At 39.9% G+C, this 16,141-nt stretch overlaps 1 protein-coding gene across 1 annotated transcript in view; it reads left to right on the top strand.

Annotated features, from left to right (window-relative positions):
* The first annotated feature begins 2,295 nt into the window (after nucleotides 1-2,295).
* Nucleotides 2,296-16,141, top strand: part of LOC136678233 (ras GTPase-activating-like protein IQGAP2) — a 66,495-nt gene continuing 52,649 nt past the window's right edge. Inside the window, exons 1-2 of the mRNA XM_066656200.1 lie at nucleotides 2,296-2,538; nucleotides 15,399-15,498. Of these exons, the coding sequence (XP_066512297.1) occupies nucleotides 2,493-2,538; nucleotides 15,399-15,498 (146 nt within the window). The 5' untranslated portion in view covers nucleotides 2,296-2,492. The remainder of the gene's footprint in view (nucleotides 2,539-15,398; nucleotides 15,499-16,141) is intronic.

The raw sequence follows: 16,141 nt of genomic DNA, 5'->3' as shown, positions 1-16,141 counted from the left end.
CTGTAATTTTTTTACCATTTATATATGTTCTATCAGTAGATTTCCTAATTGTTTAATGACATGTTTTGTAGACTATGAGTTAGTAAGGCATCTTCTGCTGATTTTTATCTACACTGTAGTTGCTGACAAAATAAAACATAATATCCCATGGTGTCATGGCACTTTACTAAAGCCAAATTACACACAATCTGCACCTGTACATGCACACAAAGACTGAAGCTGAAACTAAATTCCTGGAGATGAGGTGAAAACCATCAGATTGGACAGGTTTGTTTACGGCTGTCTGACCAGCATGTTGGAGAACGAATCTGTTCGTTAATTGAACTTGTCACAGATGCATTATGCTTGTAATCTGAACTGAGTTGCTGTAAATTACCACATTAGCCCAATTAAAAACACAAGTACAACCAGGAAGTGGTACTGCCCACAGATTACAGCCCAAGTCTGCCCACGGTACATAGTGTAGTGTCCGCTTATTGTGTATTAATGCTTATTGTGTGTGAGTGGGTGGCCAGTGTGGGGTGAGAGGGGTTGATGAGCCTGTTAAAGGTTTCGAGGGGTGTGAAGCAATGGATAAGGCTACCCTCAATGTTGCTACACACTATGTCAATCCCTGCTCTGTTTCCTTGTTACATGCATAAAAAGAGCCCCCTGGAATAGAATAAACATATCTCCTGAGTCTGCTGAAGATACTTGCTGCAATATGTCTTAACTCTTGCCCTGTAGATTTGCTGTTGCCAGCAAAGTTGCTGAAGACTCCATTTTGGAAAAGGGATGAAGGTAACTCACTAGATGGTGAGACATTGTGTAGCTCTGTCTGAATACACAGCCCACTTATGCAGTCTTTTATTTAGACTGTCAGCCACATTGTAGTGTTGTATGGATTTCTCCATATAGTACACCATTTTCTTCCCCCAATAACCCACTGTAAAAACATGAATGGCAGATACACACCCAAAGCAGAAGAAGCTCCAAAATGCATAGTGTTCTCAAATTTGAATAATTTTCCTGGGACAGTTTTTGACTCATACTCGGGTCAATGGGTTAAATTTGGTCTCTGGGACATGCTTAGTGCATCTCTCTCTCTCTCTCTCTCTCTCTCTCTCTCTCTCTCTCTCTCTCTCTTTCTCTCTCTCCTCTCTCTCTCTCTCTCTCTCTCTCCTCTCTCTCTCTCTTTCTCTCTCTCCTCTCTCTCTCTCTCTCTTTCTCTCTCTCCTCTCTCTCTCTCTCTCTCTCTCTCTCTCCTCTCTCTCTCTCTTTCTCTCTCTCCTCTCTCTCTCTCTCTCTCTCTCTCTCTCCTCTCTCTCTCTCTTTCTCTCTCATCTCTCTCTATCTCCTCTATCCTCTCTCTCTCTCCTCTCTCTCTATCTCTCTCTCTCCCTCTCTCTCTCTCCTCTCTCTCTCCTCTCTCTCTCTCTTTCTCTCTCATCTCTCTCTATCTCCTCTATCCTCTCTCTCTCTCCTCTCTCTCTATCTCTCTCTCTCCCTCTCTCTCTCTCTCCTCTCTCTCTCTCTCTATCTCTCTCTCTTCCTCTCTCTCTATCTCCTCTCTCTCTCTCTCTCTCTCTCTCTCTCTCTCTCTCTCTCTCTCTCAGGGCTATAATCTACTGCATTTAAGAAGAATGCCAGTGTAGATGACATATTGGTACATTCGTTCATTCATTTTTTTAACTGCTTTGTCCTGTGGAATCAGTGGGTGCAAGGCAGCAACACCCTGGACAGGATGCCACTCCCAGGGCATAACATCACTCACATATTCACACCTATGGACATAACATAATGTGTTTTTGGACTGTGGGATGAAACCAGAGCACCTGGAAGAAACACGCTCCACACACACACACACACACACACACACACACACTCACACACAGTGACCCCAGGTGGGTATTGGGCCAACCCCAGGCCCCTGGAGCGACACATGGCTGTGATAGGCCTATTGATGACAATAATGAAATGGAGTGGAATATGGAAGCAGTTGAAGGCACAACAATATGTAGATGATTGTAGATATATAAAGTAAATGTTGTTTATATTATATGTTTAGACTTACACACTTGCGTCATATTTATCGTTTTACCTCAGTTTAGATAATAATTAAGAAGTGAACCATTTCAGATAGAGTCTGTGTGACTTTCGCTGCAGTTCTATGGATGGCCGCGCGGGGGCCAACTGAGAGTGAGGGTGGGGGTATTTGTTATTTTTACGCATCGCCAGCAGGTGCCGCAGTTTCCCGCTCAGTTAAAGTTGAAATGTGTTGAAGTGTGATTAAAGGAAACTGTCAGTGAGCCACTGAGCGCAATGGCAGCAGAGCTTCTCCTCACAGCGCTGAAATGATTCAGAATTCTCCCTAAACTCTCATTTATAAACGGGCGTTTCTTTCCGGTGTCTCCTTCTAGAGACGTCGGAGTTTATACGAGTGCAAAACCCTCAACACGTGGTGTTTTTCGCTTCTTTTCTGTGTTTTTTGTGGCTGAGGACTCAGTGACAGGATGTACCATGAAGACGGATCTTACTCTCGCAGACCACGCTATGGATGTGAGTACAAACCCTTCTGGCGGTTTTTTTTTTTACTTTCAGGTAAAGGAAAGTTGCAAATTTCTTTGCTGTCAGGAACTGTACGCCTTTAGTGACATCTTTGCGGCAAAACAACGATATTCTGAGTAAATTAGGAGTAAATATAGACTGGAAAACAATCTCCAAACTTTTGAAGCTGCAGGTGAATGGGTGGAGCGTTGTGAAAATAGTGACCGATACCAGCTTCAATTTATGGCGGTTGAAATTCTCCTAACGGTTATAATTTTAAAGTGTAACACCCCAGCAGTCCTTTACTAACTGTCATGACTTGGATAAAAAATTAACTTAGATGAAAATACCAATAACCCAGTCTTAAAGGAACAGTCAGTCATTCCCCCCACATTTTTGTTGTTGTTGCTGATAAAACAAAGTAATTAGCCACTGACTATCATTGATTATTATTTTTGATAAATATTATAGGCTTATATTTGGTATGGCACTGTGATTCAGTGTCCTGAGGTCATGTGTTCAGTCTTCACCTTGTCTTTAGTTTGTTGTGTTCTTTCTGTGTCTGAGTGGGTTTCCTCCAGGTGCTCTGGAGTCCAAACACACATGCTTTTAGATAGATTGTGTGACATTTTCAACAGGTGTGAGTGACTGGGTGAGTGTATGATGTCTGTGATGGACTGGCGTCCTCTCCAGGTTGTGTTCTGGTCTTGCAAGTCTAGGGGTTACAGTAGATGAATGAATGAATGAATGAATGTGTTCTGTCCTAGTGGAAGGTGGTTCTGCCATAGCTCCTGAAAATCAGGACACGTGATCTTCTGAAAACAAACAGGTTTGGGCCTGGCCAGTCCTTGAATAAGGGACCTCTTAGAAAAGTCTGGGTGTCTGCTGGAGGTAGAGTTGGAGGGCCTAACAGGTGATGCTGTCCCTGTGTGCGTCCCAATGAAAAGACAGGAAGCCTGTAATTAATAAATGGTGCTGTAAAACCAAGATCTTGCCTGTCTGAGGTCGTTAAAAGGTGGTTAAATTGGCCACTTATGGACTGCTAATCATCCCCATCTTTAAAAACGATGGCTCAGTCATTCTTACTCCTCTCCTCTCTACTTCATAGCTGGTGTGTGGTGAGAGCACTTTGAGTATCTAGAAAAGCACTTTATAAAGGTACAGTTCATCCATTCATTCATTCATTGTCTGTAACTCTTATCCAGTTCAGGGTCGCGGTGTGTCCAGAGCCTACCTGGAATCATTGGGCGCAAGGCAGGAATACACCCTGGAGGGGGCGCCAGTCCTTCACAGGGCAACACACACATTCACTCACACACTCACAGCTACAGACACTTTTGAGTCGCCAATCCACCTACCAACGTGTGTTTTTGGACTGTGGGAGGAAAACGGAGCACCCGGAGGAAACCCACGTGGACACAGGGAGAACACACCACACTCCTCACAGACAGTCATCCGGAGGAAACCCACGCAGACCCAGAGAGAACACACCACACTCCTCACAGACAGTCACCTGGAGGAAACCCCACACTCCTCACAGACAGTCACCCGGAGCGGGAATCAAACCCACAACACTGCGACACTACCTGCTGCACCACCGTGCCGCCCAGGTACAGTTTGTTCAGTCACTAATTTAACAACAATCTTCCCCACTGTTGATAGTTTACTGGTTTCTAAACTGGGCCTAAAATGATTCAGCTTTGATCTGTACATGATACAGCCAAAACTTTGTGGACAACCCATATATGAGCCTAAGGTCACCATACCCAATACCAGGTATCAGCTTGAGGGAAATGTTCCTTTTGTTTTTGAGACTGACTGCAATCAAATCCTTGCTGCAATATTCCAATATCTAGAGCTAATGCTTCCCAGAAGATAAAAAGCTGTTACTGCAACAAAGAGGAACAAAGTAGCTGTTAATATTCTTCACTTAAAAAGAAATGTTGGACAGAGAGCTTCAACAAACATTTGACTTTGTAGTTTACATTTCTAAGTAAGTAAAATCTAGACAGAAACGTTGTTATTTGCCTTGGGCTAACCTTAATATTAAAGACAAATAAGACATAGAATAGACCTAGTGAAGCATATATAACTATGATAGACCAACCAAATAATACATAAGCATAACCCTACATACAGTCCCACTTTTAAAAAACGAATGCATTCCACTGCTACTAATGGGGTGAATTATATCTTCGACAATTTTCCTTCTTTTTAAAAGGGGCTCCAAATAGTGTTTGAACACTGAACACCTGTCTGAGTTTAATCTCAGAGTAGGACACCAACCCTGAGAGTTACAAATTGGCCTGGGACTAAGGGAGGTTCCCTCTGGAGCACTTTTCCCTCGTTAAACATTAGCTTTGGCAGCTGTAAAAGGCACCTGACAATGAGAATTTGACAGATTTTATAAAATTCCAGTAGACAACAAGCAAAGATCTTTGTCATCCATCTGCTCAATGCATCAAAGAACAAGAATCCTTAAAAAATGTGAAAATGACAATAGGCGTTATTGTACATGCTTTATTAAGTTAGAACTGGATGTTATGTGTTTACATATGCTGCCCAACCTTAATTCCGTTTTTTGTTGAACTCTGCATAAGATGACGCATCTTGTTGAACGGAATTTAGGCGATTTCTCTATGTGCTTTGCAGCAGTCATCGCTTTTCTGGTTTAATATTAACCCGGGCCTGCTCCAGCAGAGTTTTCCTTAGCCACGTCCTTTTGTGCTGTATTTGTTTTATATTGATCTGGCCTTCACCGATGAGAAGTCTGTGGCACTTGTTTGTCAATACTGTAATCCATGACCAACCTCAGATTAAAAGTTGTTTTGTACGCAATGCAAAAATCACATCTGCAAAATTCCCCTACACTAAATATAGTCACTGAGCCAAAACCTGTTTGTTGTTTGACATTTGCTTATTTAATTTTGATCTAGTGCTGCTATAAAGGTAATAGGTAACAAAAATTTCATGCGTGTGTGAATAATCATTTTCTTCAGCCTTTGAACAAACATAGAACATAGAACATATCTAGACACCCAGGGATACTTTATTCAATCAACACAGCCAGGAATGATGGTCAATCCATATCTGGGCCTACACACGTGCAGACCAAAGACCCTGAAGGAAACCCACACAGACACAGGGAGAAGATGTACATTGCACTCAGATTTACTTATTTAGAATGACACAATTGAATGCTATATTCTAAATACAGTGATGTAATAGATTAAATTAAAAAATCAGCTTACATTTCCATTTTTTTTAGCTAATTTTGTACTAGTGCTATGAAGTAGGGCTGGGCAGTTAATCAAAAATGACATTCAGAACTTCGACATAATCTTGTCTATACGGATTATATCCATTTTTAAAACTGTTTTATTATTATTTTTAATTCTGTTATATCACTAATGTTTGTTCATGTATTGTCCCTTTAAAATCACACTACCACTCTGTAGTCACATGATTCTGCCCCATGGAAGGAACATGGAGGAGAACCTAAACTCTGAAGCTGACCGATTGACTTGAGCAGCTTGTACCAAAGTAAAATACAGCGCCAAAATAAATCATGAAGTTCATTAATTGTAATCATGGTAAAATGTACAAATTAATTGTGATATTGTGTTGTACTCATTGTCCACTGCTATGAAGCTCATTTAATTAACACATTAGCTTACACATGTCAATTAGCATTGCACAAACTGCTCACCTAAAGCACTCTCAAATACAGTTGTTTATGTAGCTTGCAGCACTGTACACTTTGTTAGCTGAATTAGCCACTTGGCACCAATTCAATATTAAAGAACATAACTAGTTAACTATAAAAGCGTCTTGGTTAAGTGACTACAGTTGGTGTTTACAGCAAATTCAGTTTTACCTTTCGACAAACCTCTTACTTAAAGTTTATTCATTCATTCATTATCCGTAACCCTTATCCAGTTCAGGGTCGAGGTGGGTCCAGAGCCTACCTGGAATCATTGGGCGCAAGGCAGGGACACACCCTGGAGGGGGCGCCAGTCCTTCACAGGGCAACACACACATTCACTCACACCTACGGACACTCTTTGAGTTGCCAATCCACCTACCAACGTTTGTTTTTGGACCATGGGAGGAAGCCGGAGCAAACCCACTTGGACACACAAACTCCTCACAGATAGTCACCTGGAGCAGAACTTGAACCCACAACCTCCAGGTCCCTGAAGCTGTGTGACTGCGACACTACCTGCTGCACCACCGTGCCTCCCTACAATTTATTCAGTTAGAGTGTATAGCATATATCACACTTGGGTCCATCAAGTTATCTATGAATAGGAGTCTTTGGCCAAAGTCCTGATACCTTTACCTACGCCTGTGACATAATTCAAAAAGTCAAAGAAACATGAGAACAATATATAAAACAAAATCCATATATTTTTGGTGATTTTAAGTGGAAGAGCAAGTCTGTCTTTGACAGTTCTATGAGTGCTGGTTTTAGAGCGTCGGTCTGCTGTGGGCTGAAGTGGACACATCAACCCACAGTGCGACTCCTTAGAGGTTCAGTGGATGACTGCTCTGTTGGTTTTTGTGTGAATGGTCTAATATTAGCTTCACCGTCTGGCTGTTTTTGTCAAAGGACACAAACCATTTAGTGACTCAGAGGCTGTTAATGGGAAGAAAGTGGTGGAGAAGACAGGTGAGCTGCACTGTGTGGGCCTCAGCTGCCTGTTCATGTGCAGCATCAACTGATCATCAGATTAAGACATGTAAGATTTAACATCATAGTGCTGTGCTTTGCTGGGCTTCTGAGATTGTTATGGAATTTCTGGGTGCAATATTATGTTTGTATACAGTGTTCAGCATCAGTACCTAAGCCCATGCACTGTGATAATGTATCTATTTACAGTGGTAACAGACCCCAGTGGAAGTAAAATAAATAAATAAATAAATAAATGTTTTTATTGGTTCATTAATTGAATGATGGGTGGCACAGCGGGGCAACAGGTGGTGTCATTGAGCTCCAGGGTCCTGGAGTTGTGGATTTGAGCCTCTGTGTTTGCGTGGGTTTCCTCCATGTGCTCTTGTTTCCTCCCATGGTCTAAAAACACACATTGGTAGGTGGATTGGTCCATAGGTATGAGAGAATGTGTAAGTGTTTGTCGCCATGTGAAGGACTGGCACCCCCTCCAGGGTGTGTTCCTGTACCCAGGGATTTCGCATTGGCTCCGGACTCACCATGACCCTGAACTGGATAAGTGGTTACAGACAATGAATGAATGAATGAGAGGAGCTGCGGAGGTATAACTTTAAACAAATACATTTTTTGGATTCTCATCACATGCCTCCTTGGAAATCCTTAGTTGCCAGGGAATTCAGACTGGATTCAAATCGAACTGGTTCTAGAACAAATAAAAACGTAAGAATAAAACCAGAATGAAACAGATAAGTTAAACATCAAAGAAATTATATATGGATTTGAGGGGAAAATTATGAGAGCATTAACAGATGTGTGACGCTCAGTAAAACTACCATCTAATTTCTTTATGAAACTGTACAAACTGTACCTAGGAAAATTTAAGAAGTTAATTTTAGGAAGAAAAAACATTTAAGATTTTGTACATTTTAAGAAGAAAAAAACCCAAATGTAGTCACATATAATACTGACTTTTTTCGTTTATTAATGTTTACTGCACATTGTTGTCTTTATCTTTCATTAAAGAATTAATTCCATTATTTTTGAAGTCATCTTTACTTTCCAAATTTTTTGCATGTGCCTAAAACTTTTGCGCAGTATTGTATATTGTATATTTCAGATCATGTTTAGGGCGTTATATGAATTTAACCAAATAATAAGTATTATTTTTGTTTCTCCTGTATTTTGGTTTGTATAAATAATAATAATAATAATAGAAGCTGTCCTGTACTTTGTGTCAAGGTTTCATATTTGGTCTAATTACACATAAAAGTTACTTTAACAAATCCGTTATTATGTGTTTGGATTTCTTTCTGTATAGCTGCCATTTTGAAAAAAAAAACAGTGATTTGTTCCAATATGCTTTGGCAACATGCATTTAATTTCAGTTTAAACCTTTCATTTGGCAATTGATTAAACAGTTTATTATTATGATTTAGATGCAGACAGATTGAAAAAGATCTCTGTTAAAATAAAGTGTTGAAGACAATGATATATCTGTCTAACAGGTATAGTATCTCAAACCTTAGGCTGGACGATATGGACAACATTTATATCACAATATATTACTTATCTTTGGTTGATATGATATTATTCCGATATCGATATGAAGAGTATATCGATATACAGTTTGTTCCAGGAACAAACAAGAAACATGATATCACCATCAAACATAAATCTACTGGATTGTCAATATTTATATTTTTAAGCAATTTTAAATTGAGTGGGCTGAACTGACGACAGCGCCCTGTAGTGACCATCAGTTAATGACGGATGCTGTAAATGTATATTGAAATGTTGAATATATGTTTAAGAATGGGCGGCACGGTGGTGCAGCAGGTAGTGCTGCAGTCACACAGCTCCAGGGACCTGGAGGTTGTGGAGTCGATTCCCGCTCCGGGTGACTGTCTGTGAGGAGTTGGTGTGTTCTCCCTGTGTCTGTGTGGGTTTCCTCCCACAGTCCAAAAACACACGTTGGTAGGTGGATTGGCAACTCAAAAAAAGAGTCCGTAGGTGTGAGTGTATGTGTTGCCCTGTGAAGGACTGGCGCCCCCTCCAGGGTGTATTCCCACCTTGCGCCCAATGATTCCAGGTATGCTCTGGACCCACCGCGACCCTGAACTGGATAAGGGTTACAGATAATGAATGAATATATTGCGAAATATATTGATATTGAATTATTGTCCAGCCCTAATAGAACAGAACCATTTACATTCAGTTCTGTGCATGTAAACAACAACCAGTGAAGAACGAGTGGCAGAGCATGGACTGAACAATAAATACATGATGTTATAATGGACTGATAGAACGTATGGTTATGACAGGCAGTGCTGTGTGGGTGTCTTCAGCTGTGTTTTTCTGCTGATCATTTTCTCATATAAACCACAGCTTGTGGAATATTGTGATGAATCTGCAGCACCGTATTGGGGCTCATCTTTTACAGTGAGGTCTCTGTGGGATAGATGACGGTGATAAAGGACGGGACACTGAAGCCCAGTGGAGATTAGTGAACAAGCTGTGGCGTGTATGGCAGGGTGAAAATTGTGCTGGCCTGTTTGGCTGTAAATGAGCCACTGATTTACAAAAACAAAGGCAAGCACGTGATTGTGTGTCAGCAAGCTTAATTATTGTTAGGTGTAAAGGGGCTTGGCAAAACAGTGAGTGCTGTACCGGCTGGTGTTCTCTCTCTCTATTTCATTCCGCCTCCTCATCCAGGGTTGGTCATATTTTTTTGGGTACATGCATGGCCGGCTTGTCCAAAATTCCTTTCCGAAAGAAAGTGAAACCAGGGAGTTTCTCCACGTTTGTTGCAGTGACAGCCTCTGTACAAAAGTCATACATTAAATGTTGGAACATTTCTGTGACAGTTTCATGGCCTGACATGACATATTATTATAGTGAAGGCTGATATCTTAGGATTAGATTTGGATCACCGCTCCAGCTCATCCCAAATGTATTGTCTGGTTCACTCTAGAGACTTAACTAATAGAACAAACTTCCGCTGTTCCAAAATGTAATGGAGTATCCCTCTAGCCACGTTTGAGCTCGGTGACCTTAGGCATATGTTCAGTAGCTCCAGAGCAAGATACATTTCCTGACAGTAAAAAGTGTAATAACTCCACAAGACTGTGTGTATAAGTATATTTACTCAATACAAACTGAGGATTTTAAGTGGACAATAGTTAGATAAAGGATCAATCAACCCATCTTTGGGTATGTATAGCTGACAAAGTAGTAAATGTTAATTTTGTGTACATTTGACTCATTTCCCCTCTGAATACCACTGTATTCAAATATAGGATGTCAGTGAAGTTTTGATCAGTAATTTGATTGAACTAAGGCTGTGTGCTTGTGAAACCTCTTCGCTTAATGTGTTGCACCACTATTTGCTTTAGATGCATGAATAGATAAATTATGTAATTTACTTCCACTGAAGCAGTCGAGTGTTTGTATTAGAGTATATTTTCTTCCAGTGAAGGAGTGGAGTGTTTGTAGTGGTTAGTGTGATAGTTTTTTTTTTTTTTTTTTTTTTTTTTTCAGATGCTTTTCTGCTGCCTTTTAGTTAATCTCTGTGGATGTGCTTCAGTTACAGTTGAGATACAGCTCATTTTAAAGGCTAAGCACCAGCGATATGAAAGTGTCAAACAAATAAATACAGTGGAATTTGAGTTCCTAACTTGTGTTTATTGATGGTCAGAAAACATGTTATTTCTTACTAATTGAAGGAATAAGGTTTAAAAGACCGTTGGTCCCCCCTCCCCTCCAACGGTGTTGGGAAACTCTAATAGGCGTCTTGCCTGTGACGTAGATGGTGGACAACAACTCTGGATGCAAAATGACGAAAAGGTGTGTTGTTTTTGGCTGCAATCATTCAATGTACAGTGGGACATCTGTGCACAAATGGCCCAAAGATCCCAAAATATCCAGAAAATGGAACAGATTTGTCAACTTTACACAGGCACTTTGGAAAGGACAATCCGCTCACTCCGTTATCTGTAGCTCATTTCACTGGCGCTTTTCCAACAATATGGACATGTAAGGACACCAACGAAAGGTGTTCTGTAACATGGAGGTAAACAGGGTAAGGACACTCACTTCGCCTGTTTTAGTTGGTGTTAGTTAACGTTAGCTTGACTTGCTAAACTCGGTGACTCAGATTATACTCTGCTACGTAGCTGCATTACGGAGGTTTATAGTGTCGGATGAATTCGAGTTCGACTTCGATCACATTTACAAGAATAACGGTACCTCTACATTTGAGTTTAGCTTATTGCTAGGCTATTGTCATAAATAATGTTGGTTATTTATCTAGCTAGATACTGTCATAACAGTCGGTCATAACGGTGTTTTACCGCGGCGTTGTTCAGCTGTTGTCCACCAGTGACGTCACGGTTGCGTTCAAGAATTTCCGTAGCGAGCTCGGGTTTTTCCGTCAATTTAATAAAATTGTCAGTTTTAAAGCAAATTAAGCTGCTATTTTCATTTTAATTCATACTTATATGTCAGTAACTACAATAATGTGAAATATTCATGGAGGTCCATTAAGTTGCGCTTAGCCTTTAAAGCATTATTGGATTAGAATTGGTAACATTTGTTAAATTTTCACTGCCAGAATTAGATCTATATCCAAAAGATAGAAAAATATTATATGTAGAGTATATTGAAGATGATTATATAATTAAATAGATTGCAACATATTTTTTACTATATGTTTAAGAATTTATAAGGTTACTACAGCTTTCATTTGTATGTGCTTTAGTAACATAAAACTGTCAGAAGAAGCCTTGTACACCTAGAGAAATTAACGTATAGGACAATGTCCTTCATTGGAAGCTAATTTAAAAATGTAGAAAACATTTCACATAAATTCAGATCTTTCTGTTTGTCCATTCCACGTCCCTGGCACAACGTAAGGAGTAGTCTTCAAATGAAAAGACAATGAATGAGATCCCCTTTGTAGTCTGTATCATGTGTTAGGCTCTTTATTTGTGTTGTCATGTCAGTTCATAACTGTGCTGATGTCACGAATGCCTCTAGAGTGCGATACCTGGTGCCTTTTAAAGGAGAAGGTGCAAAACATCAATTACGATTCATAGTATGTTGTAAGGAAGCTATGAACTTATAATGACCTGTGTTTACGCAGCCTGTAAGACTCTTAACACATTAGAATATGTGTTATTTTGAAGTTAGATTGCTGCCCATGATCAAAGTCATTGTGGCTTGGAGGGTGTCGACACGTGTGTGACACAGATGTGGCTGATCGTTGTAAATCCTCCCAAGTGTCAGACAGGAGCTCCACCTACTGTACTATGGGTTACATGAGGTTACTCAAACTGTGTGTATTTTGATGAGTGAGTTGCCATAAGCATTAACAGTAATCTCTGAATTAGAGCCAAAATGTTTATGGAGTCCCTCTAGTATTTGAGTTAGCTATTTTAAACCCTATTTTACTCCAGTTGTCTTCTATAGTAACTGTATTTATACGTAAGGGTTTATATCAATGCCAATAGTTAAACATTTTCAATATTGTGCATACATTCCAAAGCAAAATTTTGTATACCCCCAGTAAATTCACAACTATTTTACCTGTTGTTCTGTCATTTTGAAAATGGCAGCCATCCGTTTTTAACATCCGTGGTGTGTTTTTTTTTTTTACACATTTAAAAAAAAATCATAAATGAAATAAATAGTTGACACCTTATCTCAGCATTTTAGTTTGAAATTGCAGTGTTCCAAAGCTAGTTTCAAAAGGGCATATTCAGACAGCCAGGGTTTCTGACATCATAAACCTAAGAAACCAATCCAGTAATCTGGCTATGGACATACAGGAGGTCCTCGGGTTACGTCAGTCCTGAGTTACTATGTTTCGTGGTCACGACACATCTCCCATTTACTGTATAAAGCCTTGTTTCGACTTAAGTGGTTTTGCGTCGTAAACGTCGTAACGTGAACTGCGTGTTTGGTGTGCGCGACGGAAGAATACACGGTTACGCAGCTCGGGACCGAGGAGGATAGGTGTTAGGATAGGATAAGTGCTTACAGTTTGTTATTTACGTACAGTATGTACGTATGTTCCGACTTACAGCGAAAATCAGTTTACGACGCGACGTAGGAACGGATCAACGCCGTAAGTCGAGGACCCTCTGTACATAAGCATTTGTCAAATGTAGAAAAGGAAACAATAATAATATAACATTTACTTTAAGAGGGTTACAGAGTTATGCAAAATGAATAATGCAGATAATTTAGGCCGGTAAATAACATGGTTGCTTAAAGATTCTCCTCTTTATTTAGTATAGGGAGACTATTCAAAAATAAACATTCATTCAAGGCTGACCATATTTTTAAGCAGTAATCTGATTTGAACACATATGTTTATGTCTGTTTCTCATCTTTTGTGTAATGTTCAGTCATGCAGTTGTATGTCCCCTTTGGTAACAGGCTCCAGTGTTAGGCTCTTGTCATACGTCCACCCAAGTGCTTATCAGCGCTATGTGTGATTACAACATTAAAAACGCATGTGCAAATAAAAACCTGCTGCCTGCCTCAGTGTCTTCTGTGGGAATCCTGCAATATCAAGATTTATGCATTAATAAAACGTAGAGTTTTTCATAAACAGAGGTGTTGGCAAAAGCATAGAAACTAAAAGATGTGGGTTATGCAGAAGTGCATATTTCAGTGAAATTAACCATTGAGTCTAGATAAGAACCCGCCAACATAAGGGACTTTATAACAAAACATTAATTTTCATTCGTTTTCATTTAAACAATCTTGATCGTAGCCCCAATTAACCCAGTCTTAAAACCTGTTCAGTGAAGGGTTCACAACATTGTTCAGAGTCTACTCAGCCAGAAATAAAGGGATTTAGCTGTGAGGAGGGGGTGAGTGAGGGGGAGGGGTATGGGCATAAAGCAGGTAAAGGTCAGTTTGAAGCAGCTTTGCCCTGTTTCATAACTTGACCCTTTTTAGTTGTTATTCACTTACGTGCACAAACTTTAGGCAATATTTCTTCAGTCAAACAGAGTCCAACAAACAGCAGTCTTGAGAATTTGGAGCTGCACTGATTTGATCAATAAAGGATCAATGACAGGGTTAGAAATGTTGATTATTTTGTTGACTCTTCATGGTTGTTTGTTTATTTGCATTATTTATGTTTAGAGATTATATCTCAGATGGACATTGGAAATTGTTTTCTTTTATTGTCTAATCTTTACTTGTATAGGTCACTGGCCTGTGACCCCATTTGACCCTAGCTTCTTAAAGGCAACTTTCACAATTGTAATCAAAAACACTTTTTTAACAAAATTCAGAAGATGTTTTTTTTAATCATTTGCTGCTCTTTAGTCTGTTTACGCACTGGAAACTGGTCTCTGATGTGTTTACAAAGCCCTGGTGTCAGTAAATGAGTGAAAAAACAAAGTGGCTCAGACAGACGTGCTAGGCTTCCTGTCTCTCTTCTCAGGAGAAAAATGGCAATGAACCCTCCAATCATTGAAAATCATGAAGAGATGATGATATTGCTTTATTCCTGCACAATATTCCTTTAATATTATAATTGTGTAATTGTGTAATATTGACTTATTTTTATTGCTTCAGATTATTTGGGTAGGAACCCACTCATTTAAGAGGCTGCTAACTGCATGAAAGTAAACACAGTTCTACAAAACTAAACAACCAGAGTAACAAATGAGTTTCTCTGGTAAATCAAACTGTGAATAAAAACTTCCAGACAAATCTTAAAGGAAGAGGCGCTTCTGAATGTAAACAAACCAGAGGGAACTGTAGTTCCCAACAATCGTAGATGTTGCCAGTAAAGTTCATTTGTACACCTAATATTTTGTTGCTGATCTTAAATTCACCTAGCCTTTATGGAGTGGATGTAAATAACTGAAGTTTTTGGGATGTGACTGCCTCAAAGCCCCTTTTTCGTTCAGTTTGATGTTCCACAAGATTTTAACTGCAATGTTTCCACACCCTTGCAGCAACCTATGTCCTCTGTGTTCCAAAAATAGGGGATCTTTTGCTCTAAGTAGAAGCCCCTACAATTCCGGCCTGTGTTTCCAGTGTTCTCCTTAAGTCTCCCCTCATGCCGCTAGCGTGATGAAGGTGTAATCTGAACTCAAAAGCCTTTGGTGTATTTTCACTCTTGGTTGATTTGTGTGCTTCACTTTCCATTTGTTATTTCCCTTTGTTTATTCTCCAGCCATTGTGGACGATGAGAGGCTCTCGGCGGAGGAAATGGATGAGAGGAGACGACAAAACATTGCCTACGAATATCTCTGCCACCTAGAGGAGGCCAAACAGTAAGTATTTCAGCATAATAACACCATCCAGCCTGGTGCTTTTATCTGACTGCTCTGATTACATTCATAGGTTTTATGGGCTCATCAAGACAGCCAGGCATGGTGAAGTGATTTGTGTTTGTGAATGGTGTTATTTCATTATTTCACATTTTATTGCCCTTACTTTATGTATGTGTCAACATTGTGAGAGGTGGAATGTGCTGTAGCATGTAGTTTATTGTCAAATAAGGTGGACCATTAGGATACTTTGGTGTATTTACATGATTAACATACCAAGCTCTTGACTAGGCATGGTCAAATTTGATAAAGGGGCCATTAGAGCCTATCAGTCATTTGTAATATAGGGAATATGACCCGCATGTGAGGGAAAGACACAAAGTACAGCAGGGAAGACAGAGAAGTGCTGGGAATACCCGTTAATAATGTGTGACTTATTAACAAAGATATTCAGGATAAAAATGGCTAGTATTACAAATGAATCAGAATGTGATCTATTGTATTGAGTGAGGCCCTGAGGCCTGCTCTTCTATAAGTGCTTTCATGACTCTTGGCTGTGACACTTTGGGAAAGCCTCTGTTCTCGGAATCCTGTCATCTCGCATTAGGATTATAATGCTGGTCACTAATCTGCCTTTTAAGGAGCT

This window comes from Hoplias malabaricus, chromosome Y (assembly GCF_029633855.1).
Source record: "Hoplias malabaricus isolate fHopMal1 chromosome Y, fHopMal1.hap1, whole genome shotgun sequence".
Taxonomy (NCBI): domain Eukaryota; kingdom Metazoa; phylum Chordata; class Actinopteri; order Characiformes; family Erythrinidae; genus Hoplias; species Hoplias malabaricus.
Note: the sequence above shows the minus strand (reverse complement) of the source record. Positions and strands in the feature narration are given on the sequence as shown.